Genomic DNA, 22,947 nt, shown 5'->3' with positions numbered 1-22,947 from the left:
CTGCCAGGAGACCTCCTCCCTTCCCAGCTTTTGGGGTGCCCAGGGGACAGTTTCCCCAGCGCCCCCAGCACAGCACCACACAACAAGGAGCACTTCCTGGGACCTGGTGGGCCTGAGCTCCTGACAGGCCGGTGGTCAGCGCTAGGCTCTGAGTTCCCTCCAGCTCGCCTAGAGCACCCCCTGCTCACCGCACCTCCTGGTCTGCAAGCCTGCCCGCGGGGGGGCAAGGCTTTGCCATGACCAGAAGCTAGCCAGCCTCCCAGCCTCTCTCAGTGATGAGGGTTATCCTGGTGACATACTTCCCATAGCGGTCTGGGCTCTTTGCACAGCCACACAGCTGGGCCCAAACCAGGGTTGAAAGCAGGGAGCTGGGCCAGCTTGGGGGCTGGTCACTTGTGACACCTGTCTGGCAGCTGGCCCTCTGACTGCTGTCCTCGCGGGGGGCGTGGCTGCGTCCATGGGGGCTGTGAGAGGCACTATGGCTGGAACACGGCTCATTTCAGCAGGCCATGGGCCACATGGCGTCACTGGGAGGAACAGCATTGTCTTTGGGAAGGAACTAGAACATATTTCAGACCTGCACATAATTCGGCCAGGGCCTCATTCCCAAAGACGCTCACTCAGAAAAGATCACTCTCCAGAACCTCCAGGAGGCTGGCTTTTAACAAAACGCTCCTGCCTGCCAAGGGGGTGCTCGTGCTCCCTCCCAGACTGTGGATGGGGAGCGAGGCGCTGCTCCCCCAGGTGCATATGGCCTCATTCCCCAGGGACCCTGGACATCCCTAACTCAGAGCTCTAGGGGCACCCTAGAGGGATTTTGGCCTTTGTAAATGACAGTCACAGGTCTGACTCTGCAGGTCCCAAAGGGACTGGAGGGTGGGTGGGAGTGAACGTGTGTGTCTCTGCTTGGGAGGGGCCGGCCCCAGAAGAAGTCGCTGACAGAGGGCTGTCCTGGCACCACCGAGGTGCTGGGAGGTTGACAGCCTAAGCACCATCACAGCCCGCACCCCTCGCCACAACCTGGGTTAACTGTAGCAGTGTGCGGCCACTGTCTAGCCCTCGGGCCTCTGGGGCCTGCACGCATTTAGGCCTCAGGATCTGGGTCAGGCAGGCATCAGATGGGAGCTCCCCCTGGGCAGTGTCCATGTCTCCTCCTTCTACCCACGGCTCGTTCCCCTAGGCATGCTCAGGGCTGTGACTGACAGGTTCTCGTCCAGACCAGCCCTCCCTGCCCCCACAGGCTGTCCCCAGCTCTGACATCAATGGATCAACGGCATTGAGCTTGAGTCTCAGGGGTTGCCTTCATCCGCCCTAGTCCCCTGTTGGTTCTGTCCCCCTCTTACCTGCATACCTCACTCGGCCTGGCCTCAGACTCCCTGGCTGACAGGTGCACCCTTTCTCCCTCTCTCCTGGGAAGGGGCGTCATCACCCCCGTTGGAGGAGCCAAGGGTGCGAGGACGGCCCCACTGCAGTGTGTCTCCATGGCCGAGGGCCACACCAGGCCCATCCTCTGCCTAGACGCCACAGATGAGCTACTGTTCACAGGATCCAAAGGTGGGTGGAACCCAGACTGGCCAGTAAGATTAAGGTCTCACCCATCCCTGCTTCCTGTGCTAGAGTGGGCTGTGAAGATGAAATCCAGAGCCCCCGTGAGTTGAGGATGTGGGCTCAGCTTGTCTACTACCTTGTCTCATGGCTCTTACTTTGGCTCACGGCTTCCCATCTTGGGTTCCCCCAACCAAGCCTTCCCTCATAGCTGACCCTGGTCTCCATCCAGCACTTTCTTCCAAACCTTCCTCAGAAACTTCAGGAAGGCTTTTCAGGTGCCCCATCTTGTCTGCTCATCCCAGGCCCTCAACACTACTATCCTCCACGGATGTCTACCCCAGCACTTCCAGCTAAGAAATCCCTATGACCCCTCAAAGTCATGATTACTTAGTCTCAGCAACAAAATCAGAAAAATTTGACCAGCAGAAAGGACAGCTCTGCAGTAGACATGCTACTGGAAAGACAACTATATCTTTATTTGCAAGGCGAGAGGGGGCCGACCGTCATTCTGGGTGTGGTTGATTGATTCCAGGTTCTCACCCTCAAAGGTGTTTGCCACTTGTCCCTTAACTTTGTCAGCTATTAGCAGTTGTAGGAACAGACAGCAGAAGCTGAAGAATTTCATTTTAGCCCAGGTACTTTGGCAATACACGCAGAGAACTCTGGTGTCTGCAGAGTTTGCTTGAGAAACCCAGGTCTGAAGCTCCGACCAGCTCCTCTCCTGAGTCTCTCTGCACACACATGCAGCACTCGGGTCCCGGCGCATCTTCCTGTCCCTTGGACATGAGGCCCCTCCCCCTCGAAGTCTCTGGACTGTCTTCCCTACCCACCACAACCCCTGTGGGTGGGGAGAGTGCATTACTGGGCCCCTGCTAACTGGTGTCTGTCGTCCCCGTGGCTCTCTCCCTGCCTCCTGCAGACCGCAGCTGTAAGATGTGGAACTTGGTCACAGGCCAGGAGATCGCGGCCTTGAAGGGCCACCCCAACAACGTGGTGTCCCTCAAGTACTGTAGCCACTCCGGGCTTGTGTTCTCCGTGTCAGCCTCCTACATCAAGGTGTGGGACATCCGGGACTCGGCCAAGTGCATCCGGACCCTCACGTAGGTACTCCCCGAGCTGGCCCTTGGTGGTGGGCTGGGTACCTGTGCCCAGCCCATGTGACCTACTCAATACAGCCCGGTCTGGCCAGATGAGCGCAGAGGCCCTTAGGGGACTCGACCTGACTCTGAGGGACAAGGTGGGGGTCCCTGGGATGGGGAACAGAGTCTGGGGCAGCAGCCTGGGTGAGTCTTAGGCCTGCTTGGACCCCGTGCTCCATCTCAGCCTCCCAGGCCCTGGGCTGAGCTGGGTATCCCCCTGTGAGCCTAGTCAGGGAGCTGGGAACCTGTGTGGGGACAGCAGGCGGCTGTTGGCTGACCGCCGCCTTGCTGGCCACCTTTTTGCGTCAGTGGGCCTCCCGAGCCTGTTCTCAGCTCTGCCCCTGACAGTCTCAGGCTGATGGACATGTGGGAGATGGAAGTGAGACGAGGGCCCCTGCAGAACCAAACTGTCCCAGCGGGAGCCGTGCTTCATCCTTGCGTCGCCGTTATAAGCCATCATCTGTTCTTTAACTTGATCTTTAAAAGAGAGTAAACACGGGATTCCGAGGGCGGCGAAGCTCCCTGAGACTAATGGTGCATGTGGGTCACCATGCGTTGGTCCAGACCCACGGCGTGTCCTCGTGTCACCTGTGGCCCGCAGTGACGATACTGTGTCAGGGTGGGCTCACCACTGTAACAAAGGCCCCCCTCTGCTGGGGATGATGATGAGGGGGGCTGTGCATGTGGGGGACAGGGCAATAGGGGAAACCATCCCCTTCAGTTTTGCTGTGATCCTGTAACTGCTCTAAAAAAAATAGTCTTTTATTTAAAAAAAAAAAACTGAAGAAGCAGAGTAAACGAATGGGTGTAATCACCTCTCTCTACAGAGGAGGAAACTGGGACTCAGAGAGATTAAGTGGCTTCCACAAGCCCCGTTCAGGGACAGGGACTTTTCTGCTGGCCGCGGAGAGGCGCTGCCACCCTTGGTCTCTCCCTCGTCAGACCAGAAACTTCCAGGAGGAGTTTGACTCCCCTCCGTCAGCCAGAGGAGGCTTCCTGGAAGAGCTGGGGTATCAGGCCTGGTCTGAGTGAGGTTTGAGAGCTTTCCTGGCTTGTGTGGATAGACCACTTTGATCTCTGACCTTGCCTTCCTTGCTCACGGCAGGTCCTCTGGCCAGGTGACCTCTGGGGACGCCTGTGCCGCCGCATCCACCCGTGCAATCACCAGTGCTCAGGGAGAGCATCAGATCAACCAGATCGCCCTCAGCCCCTCAGGCACCATGCTGTATGCCGCCTCGGGCAACGCCGTCCGCATCTGGGAGCTGAGCAGGTCAGGGGGATGTGGGGTGTGCTGCGGAGGGCCCCCGGGTCTTTACTATGGGCACCACCCATTGGGGCTGGCAGAACCCCGTGCTGCTCTATCCCACCAGCTGCTGGGCTTGGGTCTCTGCTCTGAGATACGGGATCCTTGTCCTCCGAGGCCCCCAGGACACCGGGCAGCTGATGTCTGGGTTCTTGGTCTTGCATTTTGGGAGGGAGAGTGCCCTGGCCGACCAACTCACTCCAGGACAGACCTCCCCACCAGCCCCCACAAGCTAGGGCTCCCTCTGATCCATGTCCCCCCCACTGGCGGGCCTCTGTCCACTGCAGGTTCCAGCCGGTTGGCAAGCTGACTGGCCACATCGGCCCTGTGATGTGCCTGACCGTCACCCAGACCGCCAGCCAGCACGACCTGGTGGTGACCGGCTCCAAGGACCACTACGTGAAGGTACCTGAGAAGGCCTCCCTCTGGGACAGGGGGTGGGGAGCATTCTCCACATTACTCCTGCCCTCCCCCACCCCTTCCCTCTGGGGCCTTGCAAGCCCTCATGAAAAATAATGAGACCGCTGGGGATTTTTGCTGAAGAAATCACCCCAAAGAGGCAAGGAGGTGTGTGCAGAAAGTAGATGCAGCGCTATTTTGTAAGTGGTGCGGAACTGAAAGTGACCCAGATGTCTAAGGCTGGAATAGCAGTCACGTCGGTTAGGGAAAAGCCGTGGAACAGGCTGTAGTGCGTCTACCGAACTAAGAAAATGCGAACAGAACACAAAGGATAGCAAACAACACTAATTTTGTTTGCTCACCAATTATGTCATTGCACACCAGGGGTACACAGTCAGAAACTGGGAAGCAGAGGGTGGTTGGTATGATCATGTTTTATTCCAAGGGCAAGTAATATTATGTATAATATTTAAAGTTTAAATATTATAATATTTAAATTTTAATTTATTTTTTTATTTTAAATTAAAATTTTAAAAAAATTTAAATTTAATTTTTTAACTTTTAAATTTAAATTAAATTTAAACAACTTAATTTAAAAATAAAAGAAATCGAAAAGGAGATTCACACCCCAAAGCCACCTTTCTCCATAAGAGCTACTTGTTGAGCTGTGGGGTCACCCCCTGCGTTCACCTATTAACCAGTCTGCCCCAGTCCCCTTGGGAAGGCTCAAGACTCAAGCCTTCAGAGTCCTCTATCCCTGCAAGAAGTGGTGCCCCTCCAGCAGCCCTCTCCTGTTGGGGAAGCTCCTCTCCCCCAGGGCCACTGGGTCTGCTGGCTCCTGGGGACCACCGTGCCGTGTGAGATTGGGCAGGTGCTCCTGGCATGCCCTACCGGTCTTTCTTCCCACAGATGTTCGAGTTGGGTGAGTGTGTGACGGGCACCATTGGTCCCACGCACAACTTTGAACCCCCACACTATGACGGTATCGAGTGTCTTGCCATCCAGGGAGATGTCCTATTCAGCGGCTCCCGGGACAATGGCATCAAGAAGTGGGACCTAGAGCAGCAGGAGCTCATTCAGGTGCAGTGGGCGGAAGGGGAGGGGTGGGCTAGGGTGAGGCCATTCCCCAGTCCAGGCAGGGCCTTGGGGACCTAGGGTCTTGGGCCAGAGCTCCCCAAGCCTGCCTGTTCTCCACCCTCTTCCCCTTTGTGTCCACTCCCCTGCCTCCCCTGTCCTCTACTCCTCCCTGTCCTCTACTCTCCCGTGTGCAGCTGCTTTTAAGAAAGGGGCTGCTCTTAGCCCCTAGGTTTGACTTGAAAGCTCAGCCACTCACTGTGTTCCCTTTCTTGGAGCGTTGACCCCTGAGAGGGCTGAAGGGTTCTCCACCAGTGCCTGATCTTAAGTTTGCCTTGGAGTAGGAGGCCAAAGGACCTATCTCAGGGCCCCTACAATCCCCAGCATGGGCTCACCTGGCCCACCTCTTGGATGGGGCTGCTAGCCTGCCTGGCCAGGGACCCCACGGGCAGAGGGGAGCCCGGTGACTGCAGTGTCCTCTGCCAGCTTCTTCCCACTCTACGGGCTTCTCCCCCCTCAGCACTGCCCCCAAGCCTCACTGGTTCTGCTCCTCCCGCAGCAAATCCCCAATGCACACAAGGACTGGGTGTGTGCCCTGGCCTTTGTCCCGGGCCGCCCCATGCTACTGAGCGCCTGCCGCGCGGGCGTCATCAAGGTCTGGAACGTGGACAACTTCACACCCATTGGTGAGATCAGGGGCCACGACAGCCCCATCAATGCCATCTGCACCAACGCCAAGCACATCTTCACTGCTTCCAGGTGGGTGCCAGGCAGAGAGGTCTGTGTGCGTTCCCCGCCCCTCTCCCTGGTGTGGGCAGGGCAAGATGGGGGGCCTCGGAGCCCCTGCGGTTGTCCCAACAGACTCGGTTCCTGGAGCAGACCCCCACGGCGCCCGCTAGCCTCTGCTAGCCCTCCGGGAGTGCCCACCAGGGGCAGGGGAGCAGGAAGGTGCTGGGCCCCAGGTCAGGACTCACCCACTTGCCTTCAAGCCTTTCCCACCCCGCCCACAGCAGCCCCCAACCCGGCTGTCAGACCACAGAGCAGCTGTCTGCCACCCCCTCCCCCACCCCAGACCCGCCTCTCTCCTGCCCCAGCTCTGGTCCCCATCCCGGGGATGCCCAGGCCTCTGGCCCACCGGGGAGCTCCTCAGAGGGGTCTCGTCTTTTTCCTTCATGTCCGACCATGTCCCTTCTCTCCCCTCTCTCCCTCCCCATCTCCTCCTGTCTCTCTCTCTCTCTCTGCCTCTCTACCTCTCTCCCCCAACAGTGACTGCCGGGTAAAGGTGTGGAATTACGTCCCCGGACTCACCCCCTGCCTTCCTCGCCGAGTCCTGGCCATAAAGGGCCGAGCCACCACCCTGCCCTGACCCTCCCCTCCCGCCTCCTCTGTCACTCGCCCCTCTTTCCTCTTCCCTCTCTTTCTCCACTTCGGTCTGAGCTGCTTCTCAACGGTATGAGATTGTTTTACTCCTCCTCCCTACGCTCCCTCCACGCCCTGCCCGGCCGGGAGTGAACACCCCGCCTGCTGCTCTTCTCCCGCCCTCCTCCGAGCATGACTAGTGGGGCAGACCCCAGGAGAGGGGTGCCAGGTGGCAGAAGGCAGAGGGGGAGAACCCAGGCCTGGGCCAAACAAAACAACACCAACGAAAACCCACGAGGAGAATTCTGTTGGGGACTTGGAGACCCCAGGCCCTCTCCCTCTGCCCAGCAGCCCCCCACCTCCGCCCCTGCAGTCTGCCCTCCTCCTCGGCGATGCTTGCCCCTGGGCCCCAGCCACATGTGGGGAGTTTGGAGAAGCCGGCCCATGCTTTACTTTGGGGGTCGCCAGCCAGGCCCGCTTTAAGAGCTGACCAGTCTCTCTCTGTCCTCCACCCCAGCGACCTGACGGTGAAGTTCTGGAGCGTGCGGCGGTTACCCCGCGGGCCACACTAGGAGCGCGCAGCTGAGCTCACCCCGGCTGCTTTTCCGAGGACGGCTCCCAGACCCTCGGCCCCCCACCCCCACCCCGGCAGCCTGGACAGCACAGAAGGGAAGCTGTGGTCTGACGGGGCCAACTGCCCTGGGGACAGAGGGTGTGGGCCTCGGGTATGGCCCCTCTTCCTGCTCTCCTGCCTCTCCCTTGACCTTCCTACAGGATACTATTCCCCTTGCCTCTTCGGGGAGAGAGAGAGGCTGAGGAGGAATTTAAGCTGTGAAGCCAAAGGGCATTTTCCTGTCTCATCTCTCTCCCTGCAGCCCCTCGGGCTCCCCTTGCCCTCCCTCTGGCCACATTCTCTCCTGCTGAGCTGGCCGAGCCCTTCCTTAACCTCTGGCCCAGTCATGGGTATCTGTAGGGGGAGGCGAAGCAGCCCCAGCCCCTGCCGTGCCCCCTGATGAACAGGCCTCCCCTTCTGTCCCCTAATCCAGCCTCTGGAGCCACTGCACCTGCCTCTGAGCCCAAAATGATAGTCCTCAGGTAACCATGGAAACCAGGTGTTGGCAGCTGGTCCCTGCAGCTGACCCTTAGCCCCTTGGCCACCAACAGCTATTTCCTGTTGTTGACCCCAGCCATCCCTTGGGGTCCCTTTCCAATGGGGCCAAGGTAGAGCTGCTAGAAAAATTCCTCTGGGGAGATGGTCAGAAATACTTCCGCTATTTATTTTATTTTATTTTATTTTTTTGCGGTTGCCTCCTGGAAACTGACTTGAAGTTTCTCCCCCAAATGTTCTTTTCCTCAGCACTCGGGGGCCAGGAATCCAAAGGGAATCCGCCCGACCAGCCCTCCAGGGCCACCTCCTCTGTTCGCTGTGCAGCTCGGGCCCATTCCAGACTTTACCCCCAGGGACCATTCTAGTGCACCCCTGACCTCTAGGCCGCCTGACGCTTCAGTGCCTTCCTCCATCCCGGGGCCTGGCCCCCATGCTGGGCAGCCTTACACCAGCCATGCCCGCGGCACCACATGTGTCTTTGCACTAGCGGGGTCCCGTGCCCGCTGCCCCCAGAAGGCAGGGGAGCTCCACCCCACAGCCCAGGGCCAGGGGCCCCCCTTCCCAGAGTCCTGTGTGGGCCACGTAGGAAGCAGCTCAGAGGATCGTGTCTACCAGGGGGTGGCTTGGATGGTGAGGATGGCCCAGCCCCGTCCCCAGCTCACCTGTGTTTTCACCCCGACAGGGACGGGAGTCCTTCTGGACTCTTTCTCTCTGGTTATTCAGGAGACACGTTTTCAAGCCTTAAAACTGGCATGGGGCAAAAGACCCTCCTGTTTTAGATTAGCAGCGGAAGAAGAAATTCATTGAGTTCCTTTTTGCCTTGGGGCTGTGGGCTCACGGCTCTGGGGACGTGGTTAAATACGTGTTCCAGCGCCCCCTGTTGGGACAATTCTGAATTTACAGGACCGGGCCTTGGGAGGCGTCCCAAGACATCCCTCCGCCCTAACCTGTCCACAGTGGTTTCTCCAGTGCTTAACGGGTCCTGTGCTTCCTCTCCTCGGTCTGGGAGTCAGGAGCCCCGACTCTCTTTGGAGATAATGCGGTGACTATTAGACCTTCCAGAGGTGGCTCTGTGTTTGACCTCTGTGACCCTGCGTATTTGGCCAGGTGATCAGAGCCCCCTCTGTGCAGCCCTGGTGGGGCACACAGGGCAGAGGAGGCCGTCCTAGCAGCAAAAGGGAAAAACCCCTGTGGGGCCTGAATCCCCAGCCCTGCTTCCCCGCTGTCCTGGGAGGTCCCTGCCTGCCCCAGTGGTGGAGTCTGGGTAAGCTCGTGTGTGCAAGAAGCGCCCACCCCGGAGCCTGTCCTCCTGGAGCCTGCACCCCGGAAGTCCCTCCTCCTCCAGCCAGCGCAGGGGCCCTGGCTGCTCCCTCGGCCACGTGGAAGCAGGCGCTTCTTCCCTTCCCATCCTTCTCCCCACCTGATCGGAAAGCTTCAACCTTGCAACCTGTAAGAAAGACTCCATCTGCATGACTGTTTACACACCGTAGAAACACAAAAGACTGTGCTGCCCCCACGGGCTGGGGCGGCCCCAGCCCAGAACGGTACTGTAGCTGCAAAGGCCCGTTCTTGCGCGAGACATGACCTTAGGGCCTGCGAGAGGTGCTCAGCAGCATTGCCTACTTCCTGCTGTTTCTGTTGGGTCAGCTACCTCATGGCAGGCCGGCTCTGCTGTCCTGGCGACTATCATTGACTCTAAACTTGAAGTCCCTCGGGAGCCCTGAGTCCTTCTGAAATCTGTGCTCCAAGAGCTCAGAGTCTCTGTCTATTCCTCCAGGGATGTCCAAGGTACATAGTCAGGGGGCAGGCCCCCAGCGTTCTAAAGGTTGGAAGCACAAAATGGTTGTGGTTTGAGCACAAATAGCAGGGCTGGTGGTGGGTGGCCTGGGCAGACCTGGGACCAGGGGGCTCACCCAGCTTGGTTCTGTCTGCAGTTATACTGAGTATGTCTGCATCTGCGTGGGCATTTCCTCGCTCAGCCCAGGGCTCAGCCCAGGGCTTGTCCTGCTTCTGGGGGGCGGCTCGTCCTACTCCTTACTTTGCCCATCTGCAGACCTGAGTCGGGGCCAATACCAGCCCAGCCACAGCAGAAGGCTCAGGAGTTAGCTCCCTCTCTCTTGACCCCACACCCCAAGTCTTTAAATGCCTGAGCCCACACTGGGTCCCAGCCCTCTTGAGCCTAAGGAGCCCAGAGCCACATTCCCTGTCCCCGGGGCTGGGCCCCCCTTGAATGCTTTTGAAGCTGACTGTCTTTGGGCCCTCTGGGCACAGTCCTGGAATTCTAAGTATTAATCAGTTCAGTGTTTGCTGTCACTTGAGTAGCCGATCCCTCCATGACAGCCACAGTTCTCCAAGGTAGCATGTGGAGTTGCCTTTGGAGATTGCCAAGGAAAGGCACACCCAAGCCTTTGAGGTGGTCAGGGTACCCCAGTGGGTCTGGGAAGGGCCATCTGCGGATCTGGGAGTGGTTTGCCTACCCCCCTCCCACCACTACAGCTCCAGCCCTCACTTGTCCTGCCCTGGTCCTGCCCTGCTGCCCGCCTGGGGCGGTGTCACCTGGGCAGAGGGCAAGCTAAAGCACAAAGTCATTGTAGGGAAGACCGTGGCGGGGACTTTCTCACGCCACCCACTGTAGTGGTGACGTGGGCAGACTGTGGCTCTGGAGTTAGAAGTGGCCCGCTCTCTCCCCTCACATACACCAGCCCAGCTCCCGGGGGCATCTTCTGATGCAATCTGGGTGGGTGTGGGTGCAGCCCCCAGCGTGTCCAGCCCCAGCCTGAGCCCAGCATCTTCACCATCATGTGGGGGGCGGGCAGGGCCTGCCCTGCGAAGGGGGCAATTTCTCCCTGCGCCCCTGGGGCCTGAACGTGTGGCATCTGTCTGTTTGCCATTCCAAACAGGAAACTGCTTCCCGCTCTCTTAGCTTAGCCCATTGTCCTGGCCCAGCCTCAGGAGCTGGGGCCTGGCCAGTGGCCCCACAGGCCTCCATGGGCCTGGCCCTACTTTCCTGGCTCCCAGGATCCCTCACTGCCCTCTTAGGAGCAAGGACAGAATCGACAAGGAAAATTCCGTTTTCTAGGGCATCTTCGTTCTAGTCCCCACACCCTGCCCTCCCCCAGCACTCCAGCGAGCCCCCAACTTTTCTCGTACCCAGTCCAGTTTTTTGAACCCTTGTCCCGAGGGCTTTGCAGGGAAGTGGGAACTACTCCAAGAAGAGCCAAGGGTCAGAGAAGACCCCTGAAGTGAAGGGCCCCGCCCTGCTTACCAGCTCTTTTCTAGGGATCACCCCCTGCCCAGGCTGCAGGGTCTTGTTTGGCTTATGCCCTCCTCGCTATGCGGCTATAGCACAAGATGTAAATATGTTTTGTACCTCTGCCGATGACTGTACATAGTGTATGAAAGTTATTTAAGCCCTCATGCTGTACATTTCTGTTCCTAGACTGGACGTGTGTGTTCTAAGAAGTTGTCATAAATAAAACCCGAATGACCATTATCTGTCGTGGTGTGTCCCCTGAGAGCTGCCAGCTTTGGGCTGGTGGCCCCTCTCTGGGGTGGGGGGGGTTGGTGCTGGGGCGGGTGGGGTGGGCCTCTGGGGCTGGGTCCAGCCTGAGGAGACTCTCCTGGGCTGTGAGTGTGGAGCTTGCCCAACAAGAAAGCCGTGTTGAGAGTGTTGCCTTCCCTGCAGACTCTGCTGTCTCCTGGGACAGGTACGTGAGCTGGAAGAGGGCCCCAGCACTTAATGAGCACCTACTGTATTCCAAGCACTATTTCAGGCATCTTTCCCTGGATCTTCACTCCCTCTGTGTGATCTGTGTTTTGGAAATGGGCAAAGTCTCAGAAAGGAAGGGACATGTTCAGGGTCAGCCCTAGGGAGACCAAAGCCATGACTGGAAGCCCGACGTGCCTGGCCACAGCACTGGTCTTCTTGCACGAACACAGCCAGCACCTTTTCCAGAGGCCGGAGGACACCGTGTGTGATGCATTCAAGATGTAGGTCCTTCCGGTGCCACGTAGTGTATTTGGCCCATTCCCACTATTTTTCAGGAATCTGTGGCTCCCACATAATTTTATTTTATTTTTTTAAAGATTTTATTTATTTATTTGGCAGACAGAGATCACAAGTAGGCAGAGAGGCAGGCAGAAAGAGACGGAGAAGCAGGCTCCCTGCTGAGCAGAGAGCCTGATGCAGGGCTCGATCCCAGGACCCTGGGATCATGACCCAAGCCGAAGGCAGAGGCTTTAACCCACTGAGCCACCCAGGCACCCTCCCCCATAATTTTAGATTGTGCTTCATTCAGAAGTCAGTGTCCCGGAGGCACCAGTGTCCCAGCGTTAGCTCTGTGTGCACATATCCCGTTTGTCCAGTTTCGCTCTCAAGAAAAGATTTTTATTTATTTATTTATTTTTAAAAATATTTTATTTGTTTATTTGACAGAGAGGCATCGAGAGAGGGAACACAAGCAGAAGGAGTGGGAGAGGGAGAAGCAGGCTCCCCACTGAGCAGGGAGCCCAGTGTGGGGCTCGATTCTAGAACCCTGGGATCAGGACTGAGCCAAAGGCAGATGCCCAACAACTGAGCCCCCTAGGCAACCCTCAAGAAAACATGTTTAATAAAGTTTTATGAAGATATAATTTCTGTACCATAAAGCCCACCGTCTTTTCTTTTTTAGGCTAATGATTTTATTCTGGCTCGTTCCGTATCCCCTCAGGTGCTGACCAGCCACTGAACGAGTGCATGTGTGAGTGAGAGAAGGAAAGAGTGGGCATGTTTGGGGGCGGTGAGTTGTGAAATGTCACTAAATAGCTCAACGAAGTTTTCCTGTAGGGAAGCGGTCACCCTCCCTTTTGATAACCCCAGCTCATGTCCCCAGATCCCAGAGATTCCGGCCCATCCTTGAGCATTGTGGCCTCTGGGGGACCCTCAGAAGCCAGGACCACCTTGAAAGCATTTACTTCCTGATTTTTGTAATGTAAAGACAATAGGGTCTCTCTCTCTGCTGTGTTTTCCAAATATGAAACCAAGTTTCGCTGTCAACCTGCACAGTCATTGCTGTTTAGCTAGACCTACGGCTCTTGGCTGTGGACAGGGGGCCCAGCCTGTGAGATCCGTGGGAGGCAGACCATCGTGGGCTGGAGACGGGAGGGCTCCGAGGGAGGCTGAGAGGCTCCTAGTCCTCAAACAGAAGGGTCTTAGCAACTGAAAGGGGGCCCTGATCCTCGGAGGGGGACGCAGGTGGGCAGAGTTGCCCTAATCCCCCCCGAGGCCCTCCAGCAGGTGCTGGAGCTTCCCTGACCTGGGAAGCAAGGGTGGCTTCTGAGGGCAGTTGTTTTTGGCTGGTTGACTGAGCCTTACCTATACCCGCTCTCCCTGCCCCACCCTTCCGCCTGGTCTGGTCCCACGCCTGCTCCCCACAGGCCCTTCTTTTACATAGGATCCCACCCTACGGGACAGGGCCCATGGCTGACCGTGAGAAGTGACAGTTGGGCGTGACCAGCTGCAGGCGTGTGTGGTGTGTGAGTAAAAACCAGAAAATAGTGTCCCGGGAGCTGTTGACCTTGTCAAGAGCAGGACCCTGGGCTGCACTCCAGCCGGCTGGTTCTACCCCTGGTGCCCCTCCCCTTGCCTCGCAGGTTTGCCACAGAAGGTGGTTTTTCCAAACTCAGGTCACCCTGTGTCTTGAAGATGCCAAAGCCCTGAGGGGTAGGGAGGCAGGAACACCCGGTTAAAGGACCTTGTTCTTTTGTTCTTTTGTAAGATTTGGTTTTTTTCCCCAAGTTATCATAGTGATATCTGCTTATTACAGGAAATTTGGAAACAGAACAATGTGAAGGAGAGAAATTAGACTGTAATAGCCCCTCTCAGAATCTGATGGGAGTCATTTCACTGTCAACCCGGGTGGCATCATCAAAGACGGTTCTTCCCAACCCTCTCGCTCGGTTTACAAATGAGAGGAGCGGAAGCCCAGAGAAGACAGCAGACTTGGCCATGTTCCTTCCAGGACATGGAAGAAGATTCCTTCCCCCACATGGTCTCTTCCCATTGTGCCTCTTAAGCTTGGCTTGACCAACGTGAGCAGGGTGATCTGTGGGGGGATCCAGAACAGTCTCCAAAGTGGGTCCAATCCCGACATATTGACCTGGTTGTGCTTCGGAGGGCAGGGAAGGGACCATGCGCCCACCACTGTCCTGTGCTCTTTGCCACTCACGTCCATGGCGAGGCCCCCAGCTGCTGATGGGGGACCCAGAGACCAGGCCGAGGGGAGTGCGTGAGCAGTGGCTTCTGGCCAAAGCAGACCTCCGTGCGGGCTGGAGCGCCACCTGCCGTGAGGAGTGTGTGTGCGGGTCCAAGAGACACTGGCTGCGGCCCCCAGTGGACATAACACTGAGGATCAGCCCGGAAAGGGAGGCGTGCGGGGGCAGAGAGAGTGAGCGAGGGGAGGACTCCACACGTTCCTGGGGGGCTTCGATGCAGGCGACAGGCTGGGGCACTGCAGGGCAAGAGCCCAAGGGAGCCTGAGTGTCTCCTTCACCATGGCCCTCGCTCCGTCCCAAGTCAGAGCACGTTTGACCGTGGGGGAGCCTACCTTTCAGGACATTGGTTACTGTCCCTGTCCCCCCAGCTTTGGGGCCTGGCTGACTCCAAAGGCAGGTGGGGGTGGGCATGGGGGCGTGGGAGCAGCAAATAAGCCTGTGCAGACCTGAGGGTAAACTTCCAGGACTGTCCGAGGGCCCCCGGGTTAGACAGATTTCAACAGAAGCCCCGGGAGAGAGTGAGCTCCCAGCTCAGCCGCAGGAGTGGGAGGAGGAAACCTCTGGCTCTCCGGACACACGGGACCGAGTTTCTGATGTCCCCACCCAAATGCTGTCACCCGGGCTGTGGTCTCGGCTGCGCAAAGGGACAACCACACGGGTGTTTTTGCAGAACCGCCCTGTTCCTGACACGTGGTATCCAAACTCTCTGATCTCCCGGGATATTTTATGAGCCAACTAATGCCCTCCTGTCAATCTCTGCCTTGCTTCAAGCTGCCAGAGTGGACTCCGTGCTTACCACCGGGAACCCGCCCAGCGCCACTGAGGTCTAGAACACCTCCCATGTCCCAGCATGCCCTTTCCTCCCAGTCTGTAGCTCAAGCTGATGGCCAGCGTCTCCACGCTTCAGCCTCCCATCACCTGGCCACGTGGGCGAAGGGCATGGTGGGGGTCGCAGAGCTGGGAGAGGCCACCCTGGACCAGATGGTTGCCGCCAAGGAGGCAGCCCATGGCGAATGGTTTGCCCCGCAGAACAAAGTGGAAAGGCCAGGAGACACCAACTCCACGAAAGTTCATGCTTCTTCCTTTTATTACAAAGGGTCTGCGGGGGCACACAGCCACTTCTAGGGTGGGGCTCGGGAGCCAGGCCCCCCCTGTCGCGGTTGTCACAGTCATAGCCGCCCTGGCCAGGTCCCAAGGACGCAGGCTCAGGAGTGGCCCTTTCGAGGCCTCCGGTTGCAGAAGCAGGAGGTAGGGGTGTTGGCCAGCTGCTTCTCCTTGGCTTCCAGGATGTAGAGGGTCTGCGTGGCGAGGCAGCTGACCATGGGGTCGGGGTCTTCGTGCATGGACCTTAGGGCTGCAACACGGAGACTGCTAAGGTGCTTGGAACAAAGTCAGCCTGCTGGGCTGGGCGCCAGGTCTGAGCCCCTCAGAGCTGGCAGACGGGGCAGTGCAGCGGGATGGGGACTGGTGGCTTTTAAAATATGAGTGAGAATCCCCGCCAGGAGGCCACCCTTCTCAGTCACAAGCAGGGGGACATACTTGCCCCAGGCTCAGGGAGACGTGAGGCCAGCTTGTTCTTGTCCTGCCTCCACAACCACCTTCTCGGCCCCCTCCACCACCCCCCTCCTGCCCCCTCTGCCCTCCTCTTTTCCAGAGAACAGCTATGAGCAAAGTCCTCCGACTTCACAGAGAGTACAGCCAGAGATTTGGGCAGCAGCGGGGGACGCAGCAGTGCGGGGATAGGGTGCTTGAGACAAGACAGAGGAAAAGGGACGAGCGGGGCATTGGTTAGAGGGGTTGGCAGGTCTCAGACGGATGGGCAGAGAAGGTGTGGACAATGGCTTGGAAGGGCTAGGAACCCTATGTTCCCCAGGTGAGAAAAAGTTGGATGGCCTTCCTCTCTAGAGTTCTAGCAATGGTTCTGGCTGCTGAACAGCTTGGAGTTCAGTGGGGGTGAGGGTCAGTTAGTGACGGAACATGAGGGCAGGGGGCTCTGGCTGACGCCCCAAAGCCAGAGGACTTAAAGGCAAGCCTCCCTCCTCATTCTTTCCAAGGATCATTTTTGCCTGCCACGTGCCCATCTTCCCTCATTTCTGAGACTTCCCCGCTAACAGCGGTGCCCTTAAAAGCTGCCAAGAGCTGTGCCTCGGTTCCCACTCACCTGCATATACGTCCTCCATATCACCGACCTCTTTCCTGTCGAGGGTTTGGATGATCTGGCCTATGGAAGCGCACAGAACACCTCAGGGGCCCACAAAGGACCACAGGACCCCGGCTGGACCTGTTCTTCTGTTTCTTCCCAAAACACACCCCTCCTTGTTTTCTCTCGCTCCCCCTAACTGGCCTTGTCCAGACTTTTCGCACAAGGAGAAATTAATTCCCCTGCTCCTCTCAGGGTCATTGGCAAATGGGGCTGGGGGAGGGGGAGGGGATGCCTCAGCTCTAAGGATGTTTTTCCTTGGGGTGGCAGGAAGCAGTCACCAGCCTCTGAGCGTCATAGTAGAGCAGGACCCACACCGTGACGCCCTGACCCTTGGGAGCCTTGCTGGCCTGGCCGGCCAGGACGTGGCCCATTCCGCTGTAGGAAAGGTCACCCAACCCACCCAGGAGCCTGCTGCAGGGGGAGGAACAGGAGGGGCAGAGGGGATGGGTGGGGAGTATGTGGACTATCGCCAGAATGGTCCTGGGGGCTGCACAGGGAGCCCCTCCACCCTCCAGGGTTAGCGCGGGCCCTTATACCCTTGTGCCCCAAGGCCTCAGGCTGCTTGAAGGACTCTGGGACAAGGACACAGTGGCTCCAAGAAGAGAGAAAGGGTACCTGCAAACCGTATGGCTGTCTGGCGGATGGAGGCCTGCGGGCTCTTGAAGAAGGCCACACACCGCTTCAGAAACCAGGGGGCCTTGTGCGCCTTCTGCTTCAGCTGCAGGAAGACGAGCCGGTTTAGGTAAGGTGCCCGCCGCCAGCTCTCCTGCCCCCCTCACACAGTCTGGAGACATCCTCTCAGTGCAAAACCTGATTGGAACGTTCTAGAGGTGCCTAGCTGGTTCACTGCGGGAGCATGCAACTCTTCATCTTGGGGTCACGAGTTTGAGCCCCCATTAAGTATAGAGATGACTTAAAAAAAATAAGTTATTTTTAAAAATGCAACACCACCCATCCCCTCGCGCCCTGAAGGAATGGGAACTCCTGAAGTCTTATTTCCTCCATGAAGCCTTCCTGGATTGACAGGGGGACCTCTTTCCAAAAGATTTACCCCAATCGTTCGCTCACACATTCCGCCAACCATAGGGGAGTGAACCCAGTTGTTTCAATATTGTTTATGTACGTCTTGGCTTAAAATCTTCCATCTCAAGGTCATCTGCTCTAGGCGACAATAGAATCAATTAGATCTACACCCTTCTATTTAAACAGAGCCTAGCATGGCCACATGTAATTAAGTGTTTTGATACCTTCCTTTCCCTGTCTAGGTGGCACCCACTTCTGCGTTCATCTAGACGCCCTCCCTTGAAGGTTCTGGGGGATGACATGTTCTGCCTTTTGCAAGTACCTAACCCCATCTCCTGTGCGTCTTTCCCAGTGACTCTCCTACTCCCCCTTTATACTGCAGCCTGAGTTCTCAAATGAGGAGGCTACATCCATGGTTTGTCAAGCCTTTTTGGTAGCACAACTCTTCTTCAAATAAAAATCCTAACAGGAAACCTCAGGTTCTGAACCAACAGAAGGGGGACTGCTCCTGTCGAAGGGGGTGTGAAGGCAGAGCCCCACCCGCTGCTTACCTCCCCCAGGCTTCAGGTTACCCTGAGAAACCCGTGGATTCTGGCACCCTGGTCTCCTTGGACCACCTTGCTGACCCAGACCTGGCTTCCACGGTCCAAAGCCAACACGCATGTCCACTCCCGCTACAGTCACCACCCACTGCCGACCTCTCATCGCTTCCTGAATCTGTCTTCTGCCTAAGGGACCTCCACCCTCCTCTCTTCTTGTTCCCCTTCCGTTTCTTGGCCTGGTTTCCTTGCCTGGTCTCCTTCATGGGAAACTTGGAACCGAGGTTTCCTGGGATCCTGATGTCAAACCAGACACTTCTCCCGCTATGCAATTCCCCTGAGCTCGGGGTCCACATATCCATATCTCCAGTGCGGCTCTGTTCTCCAAGCCTCAGTGATTCGGTGATTATATCTATTTCCAGTGGGATAGATCTCCCCAGCTCTACAAACTTGACATGTACGGAATCAAGCCACTATCTTCCTCTCCACCCCTGCTCCTCCCTCTGTGTACCTGACCCCCGTCTGTGACACCAGCATAGCATTCACCCAAGTCAGAAACCCAAGAGCTGACCTTTACCTTCACAACAATTAGCTCTCCAGTCCTGGCTAATCCCTCCATGTCTGTCTTCATGACCTCATCTTTTCTCCCTGGATCCTCTCAACCACGGACCCCAGTCCTGTCCCATGTGAACTTATCCTCCAGTCTGCAACAGCTGATCTGTCTAAAGCACACAGCTCTCTAACCATGGTACCGCTTCCTTAGAGCACTTCCGTGGCTCCCTGTTGCCTATAGCATGAAGTCTTGCTCTTTATTGTGCCCAAGCCCTCACTGCACAGTACAGCCCCAGCTCCTGCTTCCTGCTTCCCATGCCAAGACTGCACACCTCCAGTTCATGAGTCAAAACTGGCCTGCAGATTTTTTCATTTGCTCCACACAAATACTGTAAATTATTTGCCAAGAAAATGTGGCAAATTTCACTTAAAATCAGGATCTCCTGCTTATCTTAACAAAGTGGAAAATTGGGCAACACTGAGCCCACTCTCTATCATAGACCCAGTACGTTGGTTTTCTTCCTTCCTTCCTTCCTTTCTTTTTTTTTTTTTTCTTTCTTTCTTTTAGGTTGGTTTTCAATAGGTCCTCTCAGCTGGGGACCGTACTGTCCCAAGGGAATTATAGAACGGGGGATGTTTTGGTGGGCAAAATGATGAGAGGGAATATCCTAATTTCTAATGTCCCACTGCGTATTTGTATCAAAAGCTCTATTTCTAATTAACTGGGCCCAGAACCTGACCCTGTCTTTTACATAGACACAGGATATTTTTTTCACAGTTCAAACACACACTGGGTTTCCTGGAGATGCATCTACAATATGAAGCAAAGAAAGACTGCACTTCATTCCATGTAGCCTTTCACCAAACATTGTCCATCGCTCTGAAAGTCCCACCACCAAGGGCCACAACTGTTGTGGCATTGGAGTCCCCAACACAGCAGCCCAGTACCATTCCACATTTGTAAGAGGTCAAGTCAAAAAGGTTCCACAGAGAGGGTCAAGGAGTCAACCACTTCATCGTGTCCTCCAGAGAAATAGGTCCCAGGTCCTCCTATCTATTATTTATGTTATGTTTTATCACATTCCATTATGTCATGTTAGAGCATGCCATGTCATGTAGTTATGTCATTTATGTTATATTGTGTTACATGCATACTTACACATTATTTGATTTAAAATTATGTTCATTTCTCCTTTGGAGTTAGGGCATTATATTCATTTTGGGATATATGTGAATTTCATTTCAGGATAGTAAAGGAGGAGTTACTGAGAATGTACTAGAACAAGGTTGTGCGGTGCCTGACCATGCTGAGAGGTGCTACCTTCACTGGACCCCAGGATTTTCAATTCCTCTCCAGGGCTACCCAACCTGCTTGTCTGATTAATGTTCTCTTCATGGCCTTGTAGGCATTTGAGTTTTGTGCCGGTGCTCGCATGATTCCAAGCCACTGATAGCTCCCCCGACGCCAGGCTCTTCTGCCCTTATTTCTCAGGATCAAATTACAGAAAATGACCTATGCAAAGGCCCTGCAACATAGTGAGGGCTTTGCTCTGATCCCTGAGTGTTAACTCCTGGAGCCTTCTCTTTGCCTAAGTGATATCCTGTTTTCCATTTCCCTTCTTCACACGTGACATCTCCTCCAGGAAGCCTTCCTTCTAATCCCAGACTGGGCTGGGTATCTCCTTTGTGCTATGAAGTACATTCCTCTGTTTTAGTTCTCACCACAGTATTCTGAATTTGTCTAGTTGGGTGTCGAGTTCCCCAACTTGGACAGGGAGCAATGGGAGGGCAGGAACCAGGGCCAGGTGCTGGGCACAAAGCAGACGCCCCCTGAGCCCCTCATTGTTGAACTGCAGCAAACCCCAGAGAGCTCAGGAAACAGACTGTTGGCCACCCCATCCTCCCTGCGTGGAGCAGAGTGGTGAGGGAGCTGCTGCCTTACCAGGGCTCTGAGGATCGTCCATACATCTTTCTCGGCAAAAATCACTTTGAGCCTTGACCAGCCCAGTATGGCAGCCGTGTGGCAGAGCGCAGGCCGGCAGATCTGGAGAGACAGGAATGCCCCGCATGAGGAGCTATGGGGACAGGGCGGGGAGAAGACACAGAAGGGCATGAGGAAGGGGAGACAGACAGCAGTGAGTCCAGTCCTGGAGGGAAGGAAGACTCCAGTGAACCCAGATGGACTAGGGGTGCAGAGAGAGGCAGGGTCCTCTAGGCAGCTTGGCTGTGTCTACAACTGTTTCCCACTAATAAGAAGGTCAAGACGCCTGCTTGTAATGACTTTCCCAGCTGCTGGAAAATTCTCCCCGTCCCAGGCTCATGCACCCACAGCATGGCTTCCCACACCTCAAAACAGACTCTCTGAAACAGATTTCACCAAAGTCTTCCAGCGGCTTCGGTACCCAACAGAAGCCTTGCCATGGCAAAGTAACCTCATCTGGAAACCCAGAATCCTGTTACCAACCACATCAGAAACTTTTCAACTTTCCCCAGCTGCCATTCACATCTCTGGTCCCCCAAATCATGAACCAATGCCAGGCTCTCTGTTCTGCCTCATGGGAACCTCTGTGCTGCTGCTGCTGGTGGTGGTGGTGGTGGTGAGGTGTACTCAATTCAGCACAAAGGAGTATGCAGAGAACAACTTGGAGGGAAGGCCAAGGGCAGAGAACCAGAGAGAGGCACTGGGCCAGACGCTGCGATTTTCCCCCTTGGAGTCTTCCCACCCAGGGCATTCCATGGTGTGCGGTTGGCCAGGCTGGAGAGAGCCGGGAGGGAGAGAAACCCCTGGTGCAAGCATCTGGTCACACCTGGTCCCTCCCTGCAACTCTGCAAGGTCAGAGACAAAGTGACTCCTCCAGCATCTTTCAATTTCGCTACAGCCCCTTCCTTAGCGCTTAACACCTGTTAGCATCTACCTCCCATGACCGGCGACAGAAGACCGGGCTCCGGGACAGCCTCTCACCTGAGCCACACTGATATTCACATCCTCCAGGTGGAGCACGAGGGGGACTATCAAGTTGAGGACCTGGTACTTCAAGGGGAAGACAAGCATCCTCCTCTTGACCTTAGCCAAGAGAGCCCTGTAGGTCTCAAAGGCCATCAGGCGCAGGTGCTCTGACTCCTTGGGGAGAAGACACACACAGACACAGAGAAGACGCCTCCAATTGTGTCCACCCAGTGGGGATCAGTGGCCCCCGAGCTCCCGCTCCCAGGACACACTGCCATGCCCACTTCCTTCCCTGGCGATCTGCTGTGATCCTACCACATCCCCGTTCTCCCTGGTCACTGTTGTCTGCTCTCAATACGTCTCCCGCCTTTCATAGCCATTACCCAAGAGGACATACACAAGCAGACCTTTCCAGAACAGCCTCCCATTCAGGTGACAGGGGCCTTTCCAGATAATTCTGCCCGACTCCCTTGGACCCCCAGAGAAGGGAAATGACCCCGCTAAGGGCTTCACCTCCTCAAAGAAGGGCCCAAGCGTGAAAGAGAGCTGAACGAAGAAGGAGGCGTTCTGCCGCCAGCTGAGGAGCTGCGTGAGATACTTGAGCACCGCGAAAGTCTCCGTGACAATGTCACTGTCCAGGGAGTAGCAGCAGTTCAGCACGTAGGGCTGGAGGACACGGAACTGTCGCACCTGCAGAGTGACGGCTGCTCAGGAAAGGAGGCATCCAGGGAACGACTCTTGCCACATCAAGGGACTCGCATTTCTATTCAAGAGGCTCCACAAATGAAAGCCAGAACTGCGACACTCTACCCCGTTTCATCCTGGGACGGGGACGGGGCTGGTAAATGGGTGGCTGTCGCGGGGAGCTGCCCAGGAGGACTTCTGTCCTCCTGGGAAAAGGGGAGAAGGCCGAGGAGAGCCCTCCTCCCACTATACCCAGAAGTTCTCAGCTCCATTGCCCTTAGCATCTCTGGTCCCTGGGACACGTGGATGGCCTGGGCTCTTGGAATTAACTTGACCTTAACTCTGAAATGACTCATGGGAAAACCTCCTCTTTTGAGCATGAATGGCTCAGGTCCTCGACCCCTGTATCCAGTGCTGGCTTCAGGAGGGTTTCCTCCGCCCAGTCCCAAGAGTGTGGTCTACCTCATCTATAACGACACACCGGAGCTCCGGGCCTTTCACTTGCTTCTCTGGGTGACAAGATCTCTTGAGAGAATACCCTTGACCCCCACTCCATCTTACCATGTTCCCGTGCTTTGCAAAGGTCACCACCATCTGCAGCAAGAGCTTCACCGTGGTGAGCTCCTCATGTTGGAACCAGTCGGCCAAGATGTGGAGAGTGGCTTCATCTGCTATGGCCGCCACCCCTGGGCACCGGAGCAGCTGGCAAAAGAAGACCAAGAAAACTGAAATAATGGGCAAGGAGAACACAAATTCCCAGTGACCTTGAATCTAGGTTTCTATTTATAAAGAAATGTTCTTGGGGCGCCTGGGTGGC

The 22,947-nt window shown here is 56.2% G+C and overlaps 1 protein-coding gene across 4 annotated transcripts in view; it reads left to right on the top strand.

The window, feature by feature from the left end:
- Positions 1-11,423, top strand: part of KIF21B (kinesin family member 21B) — a 48,529-nt gene extending 37,106 nt beyond the window's left edge. For 2 of the 4 annotated variants that reach the window (XR_009347331.1, XR_009347330.1), the window contains 8 exons: positions 1,418-1,554; positions 2,468-2,648; positions 3,793-3,957; positions 4,278-4,395; positions 5,299-5,469; positions 6,023-6,222; positions 6,730-6,913; positions 7,340-11,423. Coding sequence is in view for 2 of the 4 variants with exons in the window: in XM_059145569.1 (XP_059001552.1) it covers positions 1,418-1,554; positions 2,468-2,648; positions 3,793-3,957; positions 4,278-4,395; positions 5,299-5,469; positions 6,023-6,222; positions 7,340-7,394 (1,027 nt within the window). In the remaining 2 variants the exon portion in view is untranslated. The remainder of the gene's footprint in view (positions 1-1,417; positions 1,555-2,467; positions 2,649-3,792; positions 3,958-4,277; positions 4,396-5,298; positions 5,470-6,022; positions 6,223-6,729; positions 6,914-7,339) is intronic. The other 2 variants (XM_059145569.1, XM_059145568.1) reach the window with 1 other exon arrangement.
- Positions 11,424-22,947: the final 11,524 nt, after the last annotated feature.

Source organism: Mustela lutreola, chromosome 14 (assembly GCF_030435805.1).
Source record: "Mustela lutreola isolate mMusLut2 chromosome 14, mMusLut2.pri, whole genome shotgun sequence".
Taxonomy (NCBI): Eukaryota; Metazoa; Chordata; class Mammalia; order Carnivora; family Mustelidae; genus Mustela; species Mustela lutreola.
Note: the sequence above shows the minus strand (reverse complement) of the source record. Positions and strands in the feature narration are given on the sequence as shown.